This window comes from Mytilus californianus, unplaced genomic scaffold, assembly GCF_021869535.1.
Source record: "Mytilus californianus isolate M0D057914Y unplaced genomic scaffold, xbMytCali1.0.p SCAF_9, whole genome shotgun sequence".
NCBI lineage: Eukaryota > Metazoa > Mollusca > Bivalvia > Mytilida > Mytilidae > Mytilus > Mytilus californianus.
In genome coordinates, this window is record NW_026262745.1 from 53,123,515 (window position 1) to 53,143,879 (window position 20,365).

The window sequence follows — 20,365 nt, forward strand, 5'->3', positions numbered from 1 at the left end:
CATTAGCACTCATACCACATCTTCTTATATCTAATTATCCCCGCCACATACTATATTTGTGCCTGTCCTAAATCAGGAGTATGTAATTCCGTGATTGTCGTTGGTTGCTGTCTATATCATATTTGTTTTTCGTTCCGGTATGGGTTTTGCTTTTTATTGAATGCCGTACAGTTAGCAATAGTTGCTTGAATCCACTTCATTTGGACTCCGATGGATAGTTGTTAACGAGGTTAAAGGTATATGAAAATACTATTAGACGATAAGACAGTGCTATTAAGAAACAGGCATACATAAACTTAATAATTATTTGAAATAAGCCTAGTTAAATGTTGAAAAAAGAGCCATTAGAATCATAACAGGCATAAATCATTAGACAATATATTAAACATTGAGTAATTTGATACGTACTTCAAATATACCATGTATGCAGTGAATAAGAATATTTACTATTTAAATGTTGTTAAGTTCCTAGAAACAATAATAAAAAGGCAGTTGTACCAAATATTACAATATAAAACAAATGTGAATAAATAACTATACATTTGTACAAAATAACATAGACAATCTCTAAAAGATTAATTTATAAAAGAAATGTATCACTTTATTAAGTCTTTTGTTCTTTAATTCCTCGAAAATCAAAACAATCCATAAATTTTATCTCATTCAACTCTTTTAGACATTACAGTGGACAACTTTTCCTCTTTGTCTGTGAAATTGAAAAATACAATCAGTAACAATGATCATAATGCCGATTTTCAGAATACTGAGATTTTTTTATCATCGTTTTAAAGAAAAACACCAGAGATTTTCCCCTTGAACATTTAGAAGATAGCGGATGTAACATATTAAAATCAGATTGGCGTTTTCACTGTGTAGGGGAAATAACTCTTCAAAATTTATGGGGAAATCCTTTGTGATGATAGATCAACAGTACCAAAAATCCCTTAATTTAAATTTTAGTCAAAATATATGTTCAAATTCCAGATTGGGCAATTGTTACCAACAGTTTCAAAATATTGGATGCTTTAACTGTATTAAAGTAGCTGGATGAAACAAGGATTCAGTATACTGCGATAAAAATAATGATTTAAGGTTAAAGTATAGCAGGCTGATTTGAGGTTCTATATTATTTTGTGACAAGACCTTTGTGTAACTCTCTCTTTTGACATTTAAATAACAACTGAAAATAACACTTTAAAATTCTAAGCGCTTGACGCGCTTGTCACCAGGAACGCGTAAAAGTTAAAATTTGAAAGCCGATAATGTACAACCACCGAAACACGTGAAGAGCTATAGATATAAATTAAAAGCCAAATCCATCTACAGTCAACTTTGCCAGAGGATGAAATTTGCATTTACAAAATGCTGAATTTAAACCAATGACGTGCAATACGATAACAGTCAACGAAAATAAGGCAAATAAACATGAAATAATAAGTTACACAGATTTGCTAATGAAGCTTTTAAGGCATATACGAGTGCAAAAAAATAACCCATATCTTCAAATCGGTGCAAAAATATAACAGCAGAAGCAAATTTTGGAACACAAAGTTAAACATGGTGGTTTTTCAGGCAAGTACAATCTAAGGGTTATGATATATGTTCATTCCGAGGCAAATATAGTTTTTATTTTGGTCAATAAATCCAAAGAATGGCAGTCATTCCTTTACTTATTGGTTTACGTTGAAAACTGCTGCACGGCAATGTTGAATAAACAGACACGTCCGGAGACGTACGTAAGAACACCAAGACAAATGGGATTATTAGCATTAAAAACGCTAGATTTTCTTCTGTTGTTTAACAGAAGCAAATGATAGTTTCGTACTCCCTCAGATCTCTTTGTCTGTGGACATAAGCGATAACGTTTAATTCATTTTGTACCTACTTTATTTTTTTTTTTTTTTTTCGTTTTTGCATAGAACAAAATACCCCAAAATCAATGATAGCATGGTAATTTTGTAGCAGATTTGTTACACCAAATACATTTTTCGTAACATTTTTAATCCTTAAGTCGCAATGGAAACTTTCAGGGCTAGGAAAATACCGTAATTTGTAGCGATTACGGTAGTATGAGAACGCAGAACGACTATAATTTGACAAACGAATTGCATATACTTACTTCTTCATCTCAACACCATTTACACATATCATGGGTTTTCAAAGAATATAAAGTCTTGTTAGTGGTCAGATGATCAACTATGAAACGGAGATACTATTTCGATAACTTGCACGGATTTGATTAGCTGAATGATGAAACCAACCAACACGTTTTAACATGTTCTATAATGAAATTCAACAGTTGACGAATACTGCAGCACTTCTAGTCATAAATACAAAGCAGGAATTTCGACAGATCATATCTTAAAGATTGTGTTTTCAAACTTCTGAACTAATAGCATCTAAGATGAGAAAAGTTAAATACTTCATTTGTTAATTCTTATCTGTGTTTATCAATTTAAAAAGTATCGTATTCGTTCAATGAGTTACTTTTTAGTTAACCTTTGTTCAATTAAACGTCCCTATATTTACTAAAGAGTGTTAAATTCATTGATTTCTAATGATACTAACCATTGTAGAAAACGAATTCATAATCTTTCGTTTTGTTTTGAAGTAATATTTTCATTATTTTGTCTACAGTTGTGTAGAATGTTTTCACCTCTGACTTCATCTGTTCCTGAGTTAGTAAACCTGCTTCTTTCATTTGGTATATCACATCCACTGGGGCTGCATATTGGCCAACAAAATACTTTTGAATATAGAAATATATAAAAAAAAATATTATTTAATATTGTCATAAGTAGAAAATTTCTAACGTGTTGTTGTCATTTATTAAAGACATGGGTCGATACCTCTGCTGGTGGACTATCAGCCCCCGGGGGTATCACCAGCTTTATAGCCAGTACTTCGGTACTGGCGTACTTTATAACAGACCTTTCTAAAATTGCCCGCTATATATTTTGAAATTATAAAGAAACTCCTTCTGACAGGTAGATCTTAGATGGATGTGGCTATTTTTTGGGTCCTTTTTTGGTAATATAGCTCTTCAACTTTTCGGTTCTTATACGTCAGTGGCTTTAAGTATTCGGCTTTGAGCGTTCCTGGTGAAGGTAAATCCAGAAAAAAACTTCTTGTGTTGTTGTCATTTTTCTTTAACATCATCATGATATTTGTTTTAGAAAATAGTTTGCTTGAGAGTGATTTGCACAACATCTTTTGTCCAATTCAAACAGAAGCATACGTATATTTACTTTCCATTCTTTCATATGAATGGGATAATTCTTTCAATATATCTTTCTGTTATGTCATGAAAGACACATACTTGTGTTAAAGGCTGAAAAGACAGGGTGATTTACACTACTAGTATTACACTGAATATGAGTCGAAAAGAATTAAAATAGATGTATTTTATATTTCAAAAAGATCCGGACCTTTAATTCTTATTTTTTTTTATTTATCAAAATCAGGTTGTAAACACCAGAGTCAAATCAAGCTGAACTAATTCTGCTGATATGCAATCATGACGTATGACACACTAATATCAGTTGGCGTACATCACAGTAAAACACGATTTTATGCAACTATTTCAAATAACACCCAGCAATAACCTCTTGGACACTAGTACTTCCGTCCTTTTGTTTTTGTATGGTAGTTGTCACATGGCCACTCTTAACACATATTCAACAAATAGATGCATGTATTTACCTTTTCTTTATCTGCATGTAGCTTGTACATTGTAAACTGGTACGATCTTGAGGAATCGTCTGGTAGTTTTGTTTTACCATGAACAGGGATATCTTTCAATGTCTGCTCTGTTTTGCAGCTTTCCGGAACGACGAGGAACAGCTTTTTGTCTAACTTAAAATTTTCTTTTTTGCCATCCATCACTGTTGCTGTTTTTTCTTTCATTTCTTGGAGAACAAAATAAAGTCATCAAGAAATATAAATCATTTTGAAATATTAAACACTATTCCAAACAAAGTTTGAAGAAAGGAATTATCACAAAAAGAATATAGTTTTAGAAGACATTAAACCTAAACAAATAAATTAAGATGTGTGATAACCGTCTCGGTGATCTCTTGGTAGCGTGTTCACCTAGAGTGCGGGAGGTCGTGGATTCGAACCCTTCCGGGTCAAACCAAAAACTTTAAAATTGCAATTTGCTGCTTCTCTGCTAAGCATGCGACATTAAGGAGTTAGAGCAAAAATTGGTCGACTCGGAGTAAGAATAATGTGTCCGGGTAGGATGACATTTCAACCTGCGGACTGTTACCTTGTGAACAATCACGACGGCTCATCGGGTCGGTCTAGTACAAAGCAGTGTAAATATTCATTTCAAATTAATATGTTCTCGTCCTCAATATATGCATTTAATTTGCCGCTGGACGTTAAGCAACCGCCCATCATCATCATCATCATCATCATCATCATCATCATCATCATCATCATCATCATCATCATCATCAGAAGTGTGATTCATGATAAGTTAACATGATTAACAGGTGTAAATAGTAAACATTGGAACCAGGCTTTTCTTAAGTTAAAGCTCACCTGGTAGAACTTTGTTCAGGTAATTGACAGCAAACCCCCATGCTAGCCCAACTGCAGCTTCACCTGGTTTCAGATATAAATCTGTAGAATTTTCAAGTTTGACTTCGTTACCTAGAAATATCAAGTACAACGATGGATTGCTTAAATTATTTGCTACGTTGATGCAACTACAAAGTAAATTCTGATTTTAAATTAGACGTAAAATAGTCTTCTGTATGGAACAATTGTACAATCATATTCATAGCATCGTGTATATAACAATATTTTGTTTATGGTTCTAAATTCCAAGCTTTTCCTTATTTGATTGTCAAAAGAAAATAATCATTTTTTCTGATGCACAACGCTTTTTCGCTCGAAGTTATGTTTTGCTCAACTAGATTACGTGAAATGCGGGGAAAGTCTGCTTGCGTCAATAATGTAAAGAAAGCAAACCCAAATTATGTTAACGGCGACCATATCCTTGGTGCACATTTTATAACAAAATACACTTCTCAAAAAGTAAAGAAAAACAAAGTACAGCAAATCATTCGTATTCACTTATTGTAATATTAAGGCCATAACGTTATAATATGCTTATACATTAATACTAGAGTTTTATTTTGTCTTATGTGGGACATACATTTTAAAAAAGAATAAATAAAAAAAATAAAAAATAAACACGAGACTTACCGTTCATTACCTTGTATAATGTATCAACTAAACTATTCTCATTGTTATGGAATGGAATACAAGCAACCCATCTTAGATCATCATAGATATGTAATTCATCACTTTCATTTACAATGGCAACTGTTTGGACCTTCCTAGATTCAAGTATACCTTTCAAAGATGCTACAACTTTATAAGACATCAATGTTTTGCTTTTAGACCCTTTGTGTTCAAACCAACTTTTTTTCTCTGAAGAAGACCCTTTTGGTTTGTCTAAAATCACAATCCAGCGGCATTTCGTTGCAGCGAATTTATTTTTTCCAACCAGTCCTTTCCCAGGCAATCTTTCTCTAACAAAATGTTCATGTTCCGGGCTTTTAAATGTTTACTCATTTTTTCAACCGGTTGTTTGTCGTGTTCTCCTACATCTTCTGGGGAAGTAACAAAAACATCAAATTGGTAGAAGGCGTCTTTATTTTCTTCTGCCGACTGAAGTTTATTTTCCATCAATGAACCATGCAGTGTCTGAAATGTGTTTTTTAATTGGAATACTGAATAATGATACAAATTTCTAGCTAAATAAAATAAAAACAAACGATAAATCAATTCAATAAATGTCGATACAGCCGTCAAATGCTAGTGTTGTTTTTAAATGCAGATAAGCGTAACAATATTCATATAAGGAAGATGTATTTTTGAATTATTTTCTTTATCAATCTGGTGGTTAGCTTATAAATAAAAAAAATGTTTTTGAAAAACAGTCGGCTCATGAATATGTAACAGTCAAAAATATTCTGCAGATGTTTGCCTTTTCTTATTTCAGCGACAAGTTAGCCATTGCACCCCAATATGATAAACAATGATTTTAATGGTCAGTACCTAATTATAGATTTCAGACAGCGATTGTTCTGTAGCTCTAGCATGCTTATGAGAAAGTATGGTCGAATTGGTCAATGCTTATGCTGTGTACGGTCACTATTACGTATTAAATGACTTAGATCTTAGTATACCATGATAGTCGTTTGATATGTAAATCTATTGATAGTGTTGTAATCCCTACTATGATATTTTGACTTGAATGACGGATAAAGCAACGCTTGCGGTAGACGATTTCCGTCTACCCACCAGTCTCGCTCTGTCTGAAGTGAATATGATTCCTTCAGTGTTATCCAATTCGTACATAGCATGTGGATTTACCAGTTCTGAACATCGGTATATATAATGCATCTAGATGATATTAATATTAATATCAAACCTGTTCTGAACTGTCAACTTTTAAATCTTCTTTTATGGCCCGAAGCAGAACTCTTGAAAGTTTATCTTCTGATTCTGTAAAACAGAACATCCAAAATATAATGTTTTCAATGAAATTTAATCAATATGAATTAAATTTATTTATTGAATTGATAAGTATTTGATTTATGTCCCTAAAAGTCCCTTAAAGTTTTGATTGTTGCAAGCGACATATTAAACCGGTATAATATTATATATTTTTCTGTACACAAGCCATACGCAATTAGCTCGTGCATTAAAAGGCGGGAATTTAGACAATAATAAAACCAGTTGTTTCGGACATATTGTTTCATTGTTTAACAAACTTTTGATGGAGTGGAAGGACAAAATAATCAACCACACTCTACCCTAAAAATTATTTGTTTGCTGCTGATATTTTTTATAATTACAGATTTTGTATGCAGTCTTTACCAAATCGTTATGACTTTGAAGAATACGAATTTGATCATTATGACATATGATGGATGGTGCTGTGATCCATTTGAACAATAAATGTGTATGGCAGAATCTATCTTATTTAGGTGCTGGAAGCCCAGTTACCACCTCTTCAGTGCTGGTTGCCCTTTACTTAATCAAAGAAAAACATAATTATATTGTCATTGAATGATTTATTCTTTGGCCTCTTGAAAATCTGATTGTTGATCTGATGTTGTAAAACTAAAGCTATGACAAATTCGCCAATTCTACATTTGTGTTGTTTTTATTCATGAGACAAATAATTGATCACAACATAGAAACTAATTGTATGTCATAGGTATTACTTTATTCGATTTACCATTTACGTATAGTGTCAGTTTTGTATATTCGATATCATATACAATAATAAAAGCCTAATTCAAAATTTAAAATGTCAATATCAGATTTTACTGTTGCTTCCTGATTATTACAGAGACTATCTACGCCGTTTGAATTATTAATAATACATACAAATGAAAACTGAACAAATACTGGGCAGCACAACCACACCAACAACCAACCGCTGACTCCTCCATAAAAATAACAGCTATGAAAACGGCGACAAATAACTATGAACACACGGTCTAGATAGTCTGACTTTGAAGAGGCACAAACTGTGTTTGGGTCTTTCATATTTTGCGTGCGCCACACACCCTACCCATACAAAACTTTGACTATTTTGTCTTTTCGTCGTAATAAGTGTTTTAACATGATTGTTGAATGTCCCCGTTTCTATTTGTTCATATGTAGACCATATTTTGTTAAAAAAAAAAAAAAACAACAAAACCTTGTCAATTGAATTTTTACCACTTACATGAACGATGAAATAAAAACATGTCACCTTATTTGGAAATCAGGGCTCGCCATTAGAAAGAAAAATGTTGGATTTGACATATTTAATATTTGCATAAATAAATACAATTTCAGAATTATTGCATGTTTTAAAAGAAATGGATGGGCAGCATTTCAACAATATTCATTTCCATTCAATAATTAGTAATAATTATTTTCGGAATTAGAATATATTTTTAAGCAACAATTGATCAAACCAATCTTAAAAGAGGTGGGAGATACCAAATGGTTATTCAAACTCATGAGTTGAAGACCGACCAAACGACAAACAAGGTTATATAAGAGAAAATGTTCTATTTACTGCCATAATGGAGGAAGTCGAAATATCTTTATATTGTTTAACCACTGGCAAGGCTAGGTGCAAACATATGATTTGGCAGAAATATATTCTAAGCTTAAAACTTGCAATAAAATTAGTTAAACAAACATGCAATTCAACTAGTTGAATCATGCAATAAGATTTAGTTAAGAAATTATTATTTTGAATTAATTTCTTCTTTCAAAGGTGTGCATCACATCTAATTAAGTAATAATTAACCAATTACCGTTAAACAAAAGAAATCTAGCTTTTTCTTTGTTGTCTTTTTTCAAACAAAGTAATGAATTCATTGCGTAGTAGAATCTCATCAGCTGAACCAGTTTTGTGTCAACGGTAAACAACTGTAGTGTGGGACTTTTTCGCCAAGGGAATAACAAATTGCTGGATGTAGAACGTGAAATCCCAGCCGTCTGAATGTCATTCATGTTGTTTATTGTATTCAACACAGGAGGGCATTCACAAACACAATAGTATTTCTAAAATATTATAATATGATTTCTTTAACTATTTGAAGACTACTGATTGATTTTAAAGTAAAACGACAAACAATAATCTACACAACAAAACATAGAAAAATAAAGACAGAGCAGCACCAATCCCAGCAAAACCGGTGATTAACCCGTGTGCTCCTGTAGAGTAACCAAATCATGTTCCACATGGGGCTACCGGGTCACTCACTTAAGTACAAATTCGGTTATATCACATTCGTGGTAAAGGGGACGGGCTTGTGGTTACGACAATTGGAACATATCCGTCGCCATCTGTGAAACAGATCTTCAATAACAAACAACCAACTCGTAAAATCGTCCGTACAAATATCGAAGGGATGGCTTCAACATCCCCACTTTGAACTGTAAATTAATAGCGTCCTTGTAAGCAGCAACAATAAATAGATTAATCGGCCAAAGAGTAAAAAAAAAAAAAAACCTCTTTCAAATAGATTATTGAAAATTTAAAAAAAGCTTGACACAAACTGGAAAACTTATATAAGTTTGATTTAATCGCTTTTAAACAAAATTAATCCCTTTCAAATAGATTCTCTTGCGTTCAATTAAAGTTATTAAAGACTTGGTTAAGTTCCGTCAAACTGCTTAGGCACGCACCAGTTAAACACTTTCAAACTATTAGTAAGTAAGTAAAACTTTATTTTGATTCGAAATATTGACAAACAAATTAAACGTAAGCTCTGATGAGCTTTTCACCGAATATAAAAACATATACAATAACAAATAAAACAAGGTATGTAGCATGCACAAAAATAAAATGGCTTATACTCATGAAACACTTCCCCTGTGTCTAAACTACCCTGGCAAAAAATGTTTGGACTCGATGGTATCTAATATCCGGCACGGTGACGGAACATCAATAGACAGAGAAAAGGTAGTTTTCTGTTTATTTATTTGTTATTTTTATGATATCGAAGAATATATATACATATATCACTATTTTCTATTGTGAGATGTAATATTTTCTACAACCGTTCTAGATTAACGGAGAAATAAGTAAAAATGCACGTCAAAATAACGAATTGAGTGAACCTTGCCTCGAATTTGTTTAATTTCTCGTTAAATTGTTCACATGGTACGGAAAGAAAGGTACGGAAAGAAAGATATTGACATGGAGATTGCAAAACTAGTCACTTTGAGCACCTCAATACTTGTATTTCTGCGTATGGAACGAAAGAAATGGGTCATGTCAAAATGGAAGCACCCGGTTTCGTCAATGTTGTTTACTACACAATGACCCGGTTTTGTCTATGTATAGAACCCGGTTTTGTTTATTTTATGAAAAGCAACGTTAACACTGATACCCTGAAACAAAAAATAAATTTACAAATGGCTGATCATGTGGGTTTTCAAACCAGATATCTCAATAAAGCATGCGGCCAAGTTTAATTAAATTGTTAAAGAGGAGAAGATTTTTGTAAGATAATTGGCAAAAACGCAAAGAAATGGTAAAAATCGTAATTAAAGGTCAACAATTCTTACAAGGATATCGACCAAGTCGACTTATTCGTATATATTGTCTTACTGATCATTTTTGCTATATACTTTTTATATATTTCAAGATAATAGACAGAAATGGGAAAAAGAAGAAATCTGTCATTCAAGACATTAATTTCTATAAGAATTGTGTGAGAGTTTTGATGTATATGGACAAAAGGTAGAGCTCAACATTGTGAACATATCTGTTCCTGTTTTAAATTTTCTCTATCTATAGCTGTTTTACAAAAATAATAGACAAAACTTGCATCCCCCTATGTTCTATTTTGTTGACAAGCGGGGTCATCAAAAACTTTTTAAACTAGATACCCCAATGATGATGAAAAACAGTTAAACATAGTTCGTTAGACCTTTTAAAACCGACATAAGATTGTGGATAAGGTTTGTTTTATGTATTGTAGCCCAGTAATTTCAGAGGAGAAGATAATGTAAAAAAATAACGGAAGACAACGGACGACGGGGACCAAGTGATGAAAAAAACTCACTTTTCCCTTGGGGTCAGGTAAGCTAAAACCAACCAAGAATTCCAAACAAGATTGCACCGTTCTTGAATGAAAAAAAATGTCTAACAATTCATATTTAAGGCTTACACGAACGACATAAACTAATACATGGCAAAACAACTTTAATTGCGTTTTTTTTTACAAAAATAAATACTACGTATTATTTATACAAGAGTGACTGTACGCACTGACATGTCGCGACTGCTGGAATGATCATTATTGAATTTATTTTGAAGGCCTGTAAGATAAATAATTTAATAAAAGTATCACATAAGATTAACATGGTTCATGGAACCATAAAAAAAGTCAAGGTCTGATGAAACCTGCCAGACGGACATGAACACATTACAATCATTAAAACAAAAAAAAAAAAACAAAAAAAAATTAACATTTACCAATAAATCAAGAAAATAAGTTCAAGGTCACATAAATAGTCATTTGCGCCATACGAGCAAATATAGTTGACCTATTACTTATGATATTAGAGATACGGACTTGAACACGAAATGTTAACCTTGATCTGTGTACGAGGTATGTTTCAGTCAGGCCTTCTAACTTCTGACATATAAAGCTTCATACAAATAGTTCAAGCCGCCACAAATTTGCATCCCTTGGTCTTGCATTCCGACAATTCCAAAATATCAATGTGAATTTTTAGAATAAACATGATAATCCTACTCACATACATCCAATTTCGCGGGTGTCCCTGCTTTTTTATTTCTTATAAAATTTTAAGTTGGTTTACGATTTAGTTATATAACATCAGTGGCGAATCCAGGCGGCGTATAGGTCGCACGCCCCCCACCCCCACCTTTGATGGCCCAAAAATCTTTTTTTTTTTTACGATTTTTTTTAGCATAAATTCGTCCAAAACATTGTTCGCTTCGCTACGCTCTGCGGTATGTAAGCTGTTTGAATTACGACTACTTTGAAAAATCCTGAATTCGTCCATATATATTGTCAATGTACGATAATCATAACACAATGGAGAGATAACAGTACCGTTTATTTATACAACTATTAATAAAATAATCATTATTGCATTTTCTCGATGGCCTGAGACTATTATTCTAATTTATACTTAGTATTATAGTTACAATTGGGGATAAATAGATTTGATTTTTAATGTATGATTATTGTAATCCTTTTCTCACCATAAACATTCATTTTCTATGGCGATTCTGCATGCATATATACATTTGTCTGGTTATCATGCCTTATAATGAACAGTTATCCTTAAGAAGATTTATTTTAAACGATCATAGGAAAGATTACACCCCTAGATTACCTATAAAGATAACCATCCTGTTGTGCAAGAAAATCACATATTAAATGTGCGTCCTTCAATTTTTAAGACCATAAACTCTAATTTTAAGTTTAAACACTCAAATTTACATAATTCATATAAAAAAAAAAAACGTATAGAGAGCTTAAACCTCAATTTGCGGTTTAACCTTCATTTCTATCTATTTCGCAGTAAGAGTATTTTTTTTTAAATGCAAAGCAAAATAATAATTATTTATGTTCCAATAAAGTAGGAATTCAAGTGTTTACAGATTCAAATAAATAATAAGTTGTCCTCTGTAAGAAATCGCTTTCCAACCTGCCACCAAACTCCTTTTAAACGCTGAAGTTCAATTATGCTATGCAATTATGCATTTTTTTTCCTTGACAAAAACGGGTTCTGCCTTGTGAAATCTAAGACAAAACCTGTTTAAACACATTGACAAAACCGGGTGCTTCCATTTTGACATGACCCATTTCTTTCGTTCCATACGCAGAAATACAAGTATTGAGGTGCTCAAAGTGACTAGTTTTTCAATCTCCATGTCAATATCTTTCTTTCCGTACCTTTCTTTCCGTACCATGTGAACAATTTAACGAGAAATTAAACAAATTCGAGGCAAGGTTCACTCAATTCGTTATTTTGACGTGCATTTTTACTTATTTCTCCGTTAATCTAGAACGGTTGTAGAAATTATTACATATCACAATAGAAAATAGTTATATATGTATATATATTCTTCGATATCATAAAAATAACAAATAAATAAACAGAAAACTACCTTTTCTCTGTCTATTGATGTTCCGTCACCGTGCCGGATATTAGATACCATCGAGTCCAAACATTTTTTGGGGTAGTTTGGACACAGTGACTTCGCGCCGTAGTAAAGATGTTCATGCGTTAACGAAGATTTATTTTGATTTGACCAAGGATTTATAACGTGAGACCAAATCCAACTTTTGACAATCTTGTTTAAACTTAAATAATAATTTTCGCTCTTTCCATATTGTTTAACGATTTGTTTTAACAACGTTTAATTAGTGCGTAATTTTCAATAATAATAACTAATTATTAATAAACAATGTTATAAAATGTGTGACTTGTTTAAAATATTTTAGTGATTTTTTTTATATATGATTAAATTTATTTATTACATTGGTTGCAGTGAATTACCGTGATGTTCCAGTCAAATAAAAAAAACCGATAATTTCACATGTGAAATAAACTCGGATCTGGTTACAATAGGTGTTGTCAAGACGTTGTCGATGACGTCGCATCAATGCAAATTGTGAATGCGTAAAAAAGATATAGTTCCTTACATTTTCTATTTTTATTTCATTTAAAAGCCCATTGTTATTGTAATAAAAGAATAACTACAAAAAAATGTAATCAAAGATTCAAATATCGAAAAATATTCAACTCGTGACCGAACAACACTGATAATTAATTCGTGACTTAATGGGTTGTTCGGTCACTCGTTGAACTATTTTCTATATTTGAATTCTTCGTTATTAGTTATTTTATAATGATTGCTTTGTTTGTTTGTTTGTTTTTTTATTTGGTTGTCTCGCTACTCTAAATAGGAATTTTGTTTGCATTCGAAGTAAACTTATTCTGAAAAGATTTTCTTTCATGATAAAACAATATTGGTTTTTTTAAATACCTAAAGTGTATTGAAAATTAAATTAAAAATTAAATGAATTTATTTCCACAAAACTAGCAAAAAATTACTATTTTATGATTTTTGAAGCATAAAGTAAAAACGGATTCGTGCTGCAAGTAATTCATATAACTAACAATATGTTATTTCTTTGTTAATGTGTTTGATAATTTATTTGTCTCCCTACTTTAGATAAGTATTTTTTTTTTTTTGCATTCACGGTGAACTATTTTGGGATGATCCTTTTAATAACAAGAACATATTCCATTTTAAAATATTTTACTTAAAAACGAAATTAAATTTAAAATCGTCTTTCACTTCCACATAAAAGATAGAACATTTCAGTATCTTACGATTTTAGAACATCAAGCTGAGTCGTGAAGCTTTCTAAAACAAATCTCAAGGTTGCACTTTGTAAATACAACTGTTTCACAAACCACGCCTCTTTTGGGGAGATATATAATATTCATAGATATTTATTTTTGCTTACGTACTGGTTCCCAGATATGATCTCTATGTTTCTTCTCGTAGAGACATAACTTGGGAATGTTACCAGTAAATATACACAAGCATAGCGGTAAAATTGAAATTTGCGGAAGACCAAACGTCAAGGTAGGGGTAGTACAGAATTTTACAAGTTTAAACTCTTAGAAGTTCGGGTCATATAAATGTTGAAAATATGCCGCACACCCTTATATTTTGACCTTTAAAAAAAATAGTAGTGCATATGAACTTTCCATTCTAGGATATAATTTTTTTCAAAACTTCATAGTAAAAGTGGTACAGTTTTAGTCGTAAAAGGAGTTCCTATGGGAAATTGCATTGTCGATATTTACAGAAATGCAACCTATAGGCTTTATCGTACGAGGAGTGAAACATAGATAGTAGGAAGAAGACCATCAGTGTTTATCAAAATGTTCTCCTTATAGTAATTCCATACACCAATAATAGTTGACTCATTGCTTATAATATATGAGATAGGAACTTGACCACAAAAACGTCACTCTGATCAAGTATTCAGGGGTAAATAAAAGTTGAACCCAGTTGACAGACATGCAGACCTTGCAAGAATCCCATATTCCAACTAAAGTTATTGAGAAATTCCATGACAAAATTAAACAGTTTTTTAAGCAGTCGCTGAAGCATGAAAATAAGGTCATGGACAAAGGAAGTATCACAGAGAAACTTCGTCTTATAAAGAATCTGTTTGAAATGTCGGAATCATCCAGGTCGTCTTCTTTCTGTAATATTGATCTGTTAACGATTAGTGTACATCGTCGCCAGTGACACAGCCTGATGCACAACCCTATGTCTCGCATTTTGTGAATTTCGTCGAAGGAGAGACAAACATTCTAACGGAAAAATTACATTTAAGTATTTGTGGAAAATCATAACAAAATAAAATTATTGTAAACTATATCTAGCTTAGTTAATACAGCAATGAATTACTTAGTTTATGCATATGTTATCTTAGATATGTATAATGTAAATTTTACCATTTTCCCATCCTTAATGCTATAAATTTGAAGTTTTATTTTTCTTTTATTGCCGGCTCTGTCTCCCTCTATAGCTATATCTGATACTCTTGCAATGTTCTCATCACTCCCTGGTATATCTACATAACATTTTCTTGGAATCAATTCATATAGTTTCTTTGGTATTTTCTTTCTTTCATCATTTGGTAGCTTTTTGTACCATTCTGTTTGTTCAATCTTCTCTTCAATCACTACGGGTACATATTGAAAAAAATATTGGATATTGAAGATTAAAGTTATGACTAAAACTATTAAACAAGTGTTTTCTTTCAAAATGCTGCGAACTAGTTGCAAGTCCTATCTTTCAGTTATTGTTGTATGTTAACACGCAACCAGATATCTCTCTATACACCAGTCCTATTCCAATTCGCGTGAATATTCTGTAAACGGTTTACAAAAAAAACTAAACATAACAATCGGCTGTCATTGCTTGTTTTCATTTGATTTTGTTATGTATTATTTTTTTGAATGTTGTTGTAAATGAGGGTATTTACTTATTTTCGAGTCACACTTTCATAACGGCTTATCCTTCAATGTAGAATTGCGTCTGTCGATTTATTGTCAATTGACATATGTGTAATGTTACCGAAAAACTTAAGTATTTTATATTTCCGTCGTTTCCCCTCAAAACTTTGTTGGAGCAATAATCGGATTGGCATTTTGCAATACTTTTAGGACACCGATAGCGTTTTCATTTCCACTCGATATCGTGTGTCAATGTGACGGTGTTATGTTATATGTTCAAAAGGAGCTATGCTGTTGCTTTATTATACAGTCCGTTGATAACACAGAGGTTCATAAAGTACCTCATTTTGTTGAAGAGGTAAAACATGCAATCAATCATCAATATTACCTTGAGAAAATCATTATACTTTCACCGCTAAAACATTGAACTAAGTATATTCTTTTTTTGCTTGAATTTCCTAAAACCGTTCTGAATATGACTGTTTTACTGAGTGTTAATTCACATTGCTATAAGACGTGTCTCGGTATTTGTTTATCCAGCGTTCATGTATTGAGTTACGAAGTTTTATTTGTAATTCTGAACGGATATTGTTTTGTGTCTTATCGTTTGTAGTTGTGATTCTATCTTTTATTTTCTATTCGTATGTGCAAGTATAACGATAATTAATCACCCAGTTCATTTGTATAATCTTAGTTTAAAGCAACTTTGTGAACAGGATTTATTTGTTTTACACAGTTTGATTTGGAAGAAAGGCCGACATAGTTCGTTGCACTATTACTAACACAATTCTATATTAGTATTCTTGTAATTGTTATAAAATACATCAAATAACGTAATTAGAAAAAACCTAATCTTGAAATATATCCAATTTTTAGAAATTTACCTGTGACGTTACTTTTTGTGGCGTTGATCCATTCGAGGTACAGACACACACATCGTAATTCTATTAAGCTGTTTTTGTGTCCTAAATTATTCTAGTTATTCGTTGTTATTCTGTGGTTAACATGTCGAAATGTAATATTATATTATTTATTTATGTATGTCTCTGTCTTTGGTGTTTTTGCATCTATTTGTACACTGTTCCCGTCATGTAATGTTGACATTTTAGCGGTATATTTAACATTGCCATAAAGCGCGAAGGTTTGGCTAGCCACAAAACTAGGTTCAACCCACCATTTTTTCTTAAAATGTCCTGTACCAAGTCAGGAATATGGCAGTTGTTATTTAATAGTTCATTTCTATGAATGTTGCATTGTTGTTGTTAGTTTTTGTTGCACTTCTGTGTTCTGTTATTGCGTTGTTTTACTCTTATAGTTGATGTGCTTCCCTTGGTTTTAATTTGTAACCCGGATTTGTTTTCTCTCAATCGATTTATGACTTTTGAACAGCGGTATACTACTGTTGCCTTTCTTTATCTGCCATAGATTTATTTTCCTGGAATCAATATACAAATGTAGCATCATATTACTACATTACCTGGTAAAACATGCTGTAGATAACCACAGTAATGTGACCACGCAAGCCCATGGGCCACGTCATTTCCAATCATCTTTCTTCTCTCTATAACATGCATACAAAACAAATGTTTTCAGTGTTCTTAAAACTAAACTCATCATAGATACCAGGCTTAAAATTGTGTACACCAGAATCGCGTTTCGTTAATAAAATATTCTTCAGTGATGCTATAATGACCCAAAAAAAAGTACGAGTTAAAGAGCATTGAGGACCTCAAATTCAGCTAAGGTAATCTATTCTTAGGGTAGTAAATCCTTAGTATTTCGAAAAAATACCCAGATAATTTACTTATGACAATATCAATGATAATTCATGTCAACACAGATGTATTAATAAATGATACCAGTGCCAAGCGAATCGTAGTAGTATAATACATATCAATAATTGACCAATGTATTCATAACAATCCACTCGAGTTATCATACAAACTTATTCTCATTACTGGTACACGATACATACTTTACACATTTCACAATCTGTTTGGAAGTCTTCGACAAATACTATCATATGTGAAGCTCCAATATATACCATTAAATAAGGCCATATAAAGTTTTCAATTTAAGTAAACTAAATGGAACATTCAGATGTCCAACTAATATATGACTAAAATTCAGAAATATCTATAACATGTAATGTTAAGTGACAATTCATAAGGATATGCGAAATTCTGTTTATCATAATATTTTTCGGTCGTGCTTAATACATTAAACAACCCAACGCCCTACCCTGACGTAGCTTTACGATGTACCTACTAATGTGGAAAATGGTATTTCTACATATTTTATATTTATATTTATACTAAACAAATTTCTTTTTGGAAAATATTTTTCTCTTTGTAAGTAGTAGATGTAATAATATGTTTGCACATACATCCTTTTTTTTTAATAATGATTACGTCTCAGATAAAACTATAATCAATATATGTTAATTACAAGTTGTCATAATACTTGTTTGATAGTAATTATAGAAATAAAATACATTTAAATTTAAAATGTCAAATGATTTATTTTACTCATTAGTTTTATATTAATACAGAAGTTCAATCCTTGATATAAGGACCATATGTTTTAAGTCACACACTAACCTTCCGCTTCTCTCTTCTCTGTAATTTTCCCTGAAGACCAGTTTAACCCTGCACAACAACAATAAATTAAACATGTTAAAATAGTAATTTATACATAGCGTTTTCTTAAGTCGAGGAAATATTTTCTTTCCCTTTTTTGTAAGTAGTAGAAAATTTCGATTTGATTACAATATTGAGAATAAAAGCATATGATAAAAGTCGTTTTAACTGAGAAAAAAATCTATTAATCGCTTGTCTAGTACCACAAATGTTCGAATGGCTTAGTGTAATTGTAGTTATGCTTTCCTTCTGCCAGAAATCATATATATATATATAAGATGGCATGAGCAATAGGACGTATGTCTGTGGTAATGTAGGGACTGCTTACCCTTCTAGAGTTCATTCCATTGTTTGCCAAAGTTCTTGGTTCTTAATCTTAAGTTTTCTATGTAGTGTTTGTTGATCGTTGTTTGTCTTTCATCGATTTTGTTTTGGTCATGGCACGCGTTTTGTAATTTTCTGAGACATTCTGCTTGTGATTACTCCCTGTTTATCTGCTGTCTTATAGTGTTGATTGTGTGCCCTTCATCAATGTGCAAATATTAGAATAAAACTGCTCACAATTGATCGCTAAATGTAAAATACTTCGATATTCACCGTTTAGAATGACTATTGCAGCATAAAAATGAAAACAACATGTTTTTAATTGCATGCGTCCGAAGCGCTTTTCTGGATTTACCTTCACCAGGAACGCTCAAAGCCAAATATTTGAAAGCCGATTAACCCATAAAATTTACATACTTTAACGAAGTTGTCGATCAAATATTTATCATATAGCATATATTAAACACACCTGTGATAAGATCTTGTATAAAAACCTTATATGCCGTAAATGCACTCACCAAGGTTACACTCGCCGCACATTAATAATTAAAAAATATATAATTGCATGTATAGACCGTTATGTGAATTCATTAGATACAAAACTGTTAGTACACAGCTTGTATACCTGCAGAAGGAACACTCTGAAAGATGTTAATATTATATATGTTTCAGCGTTTGAATGCTTCTCTCATCAATACACAGAAAATGTCGTCTTTCGGTTAATCGAGGTCTGATGAGTAATTTGTAACTACACATTTTGTAAAAATGTACTTTTTCTAGCATTCAAATCACTGCTGCAAATAGTATTGTGTATCTAGCAAAATAGCTTTAAAAAAATAACGGCGAATTCAAGAGTTAAATGTATGTAATATCTTGATAGGATTGAAAGGCGAAAATAGACTCCTTGAAATCTAGATCAATGTATTTTAGAAAATTTACCATAAGTATTAATGGAGAGGAAATTAACCGTAAAAGTTGCTTCAAAACGTGACTAGAGCTCTAAAAAAATAATTCAGTTCTTTGAAAATTTGTTAAAATTAAGTTGTAAATTCAATTTACTTATAAGTCTTTTTTTCTCTCTCCCATGTTATAAGTTATCAAATCGATAAATCAAATGAGAACAACAGTTACTAATTTGTGAAAACGTATAAAATACCAAACCCCAAGGCAAATTCAAAAAAGGGGAATTCCGTTAAAGCTGACTAAAATCAAACGCTATCAATATTAGTTTAATTTTTACATCGATGATATTTTTATTGTTTGTCGTCTGTACGAATATGTTTAAACGATTATCATACAGGTTTCCCCAGAATTTTTTCGTATGTTTTTCTCTCTCTTAAACTTTGATTGCAGATAATGCTTTTAGTACTTTGTCATGAATGACAATTCTATAGTGTTTTGTTCAAAGTAACTATTTCATATTAATTGTTGTCATTTTCCGCCGATGAATCAATGATTCAAATTAGTTTGTAATTATTAAACTTATATATAATTCATCACTGTTGCTATTATATTTGTATAATTATGTAAATTTTATAGGCTGTATTACTGTGGCCCTCTTCTTGCCGACTTGTTCCTTTAAATCCCCGCCCCCTTTTCACGAATGTGACCTACCGAATCAGACTTATTACCGGGATTGTACTAACACGAGCAATACGACGGGTGCCACATGTGGAGCAGGATCTGCTTACCCATCCAGAGCACTTGAGATCACCCCCAGTTTTTGGTGGGGTTCGCGTTGCTCAGTTAGTTTTCTATGTTGTGTTTTATGTACTTTGTTTGTCTGCGGGTCCTTTTCTTTTTTAGCCATGGCGTTCAGTTTATTTTCGACTTAC

The 20,365-nt window shown here is 32.0% G+C and overlaps 1 protein-coding gene across 1 annotated transcript; it reads right to left on the reverse strand.

The window, feature by feature from the left end:
• Positions 1-430: 430 nt before the first annotated feature.
• Positions 431-19,062, reverse strand: LOC127715363 (uncharacterized). Its single transcript, XM_052221398.1, has 12 exons — positions 19,000-19,062; positions 18,168-18,215; positions 17,045-17,128; positions 16,452-16,532; positions 15,064-15,293; positions 8,343-8,592; positions 6,452-6,525; positions 5,218-5,721; positions 4,549-4,659; positions 3,703-3,908; positions 2,569-2,746; positions 431-706 (listed from the first exon to the last, which is right to left on the reverse strand). Exons 3-8 carry the CDS (start codon positions 17,115-17,117, stop codon positions 5,476-5,478), a joined length of 954 nt encoding a protein of 317 aa, XP_052077358.1. The 5' UTR covers positions 17,118-17,128; positions 18,168-18,215; positions 19,000-19,062; the 3' UTR covers positions 431-706; positions 2,569-2,746; positions 3,703-3,908; positions 4,549-4,659; positions 5,218-5,475.
• Positions 19,063-20,365: the final 1,303 nt, after the last annotated feature.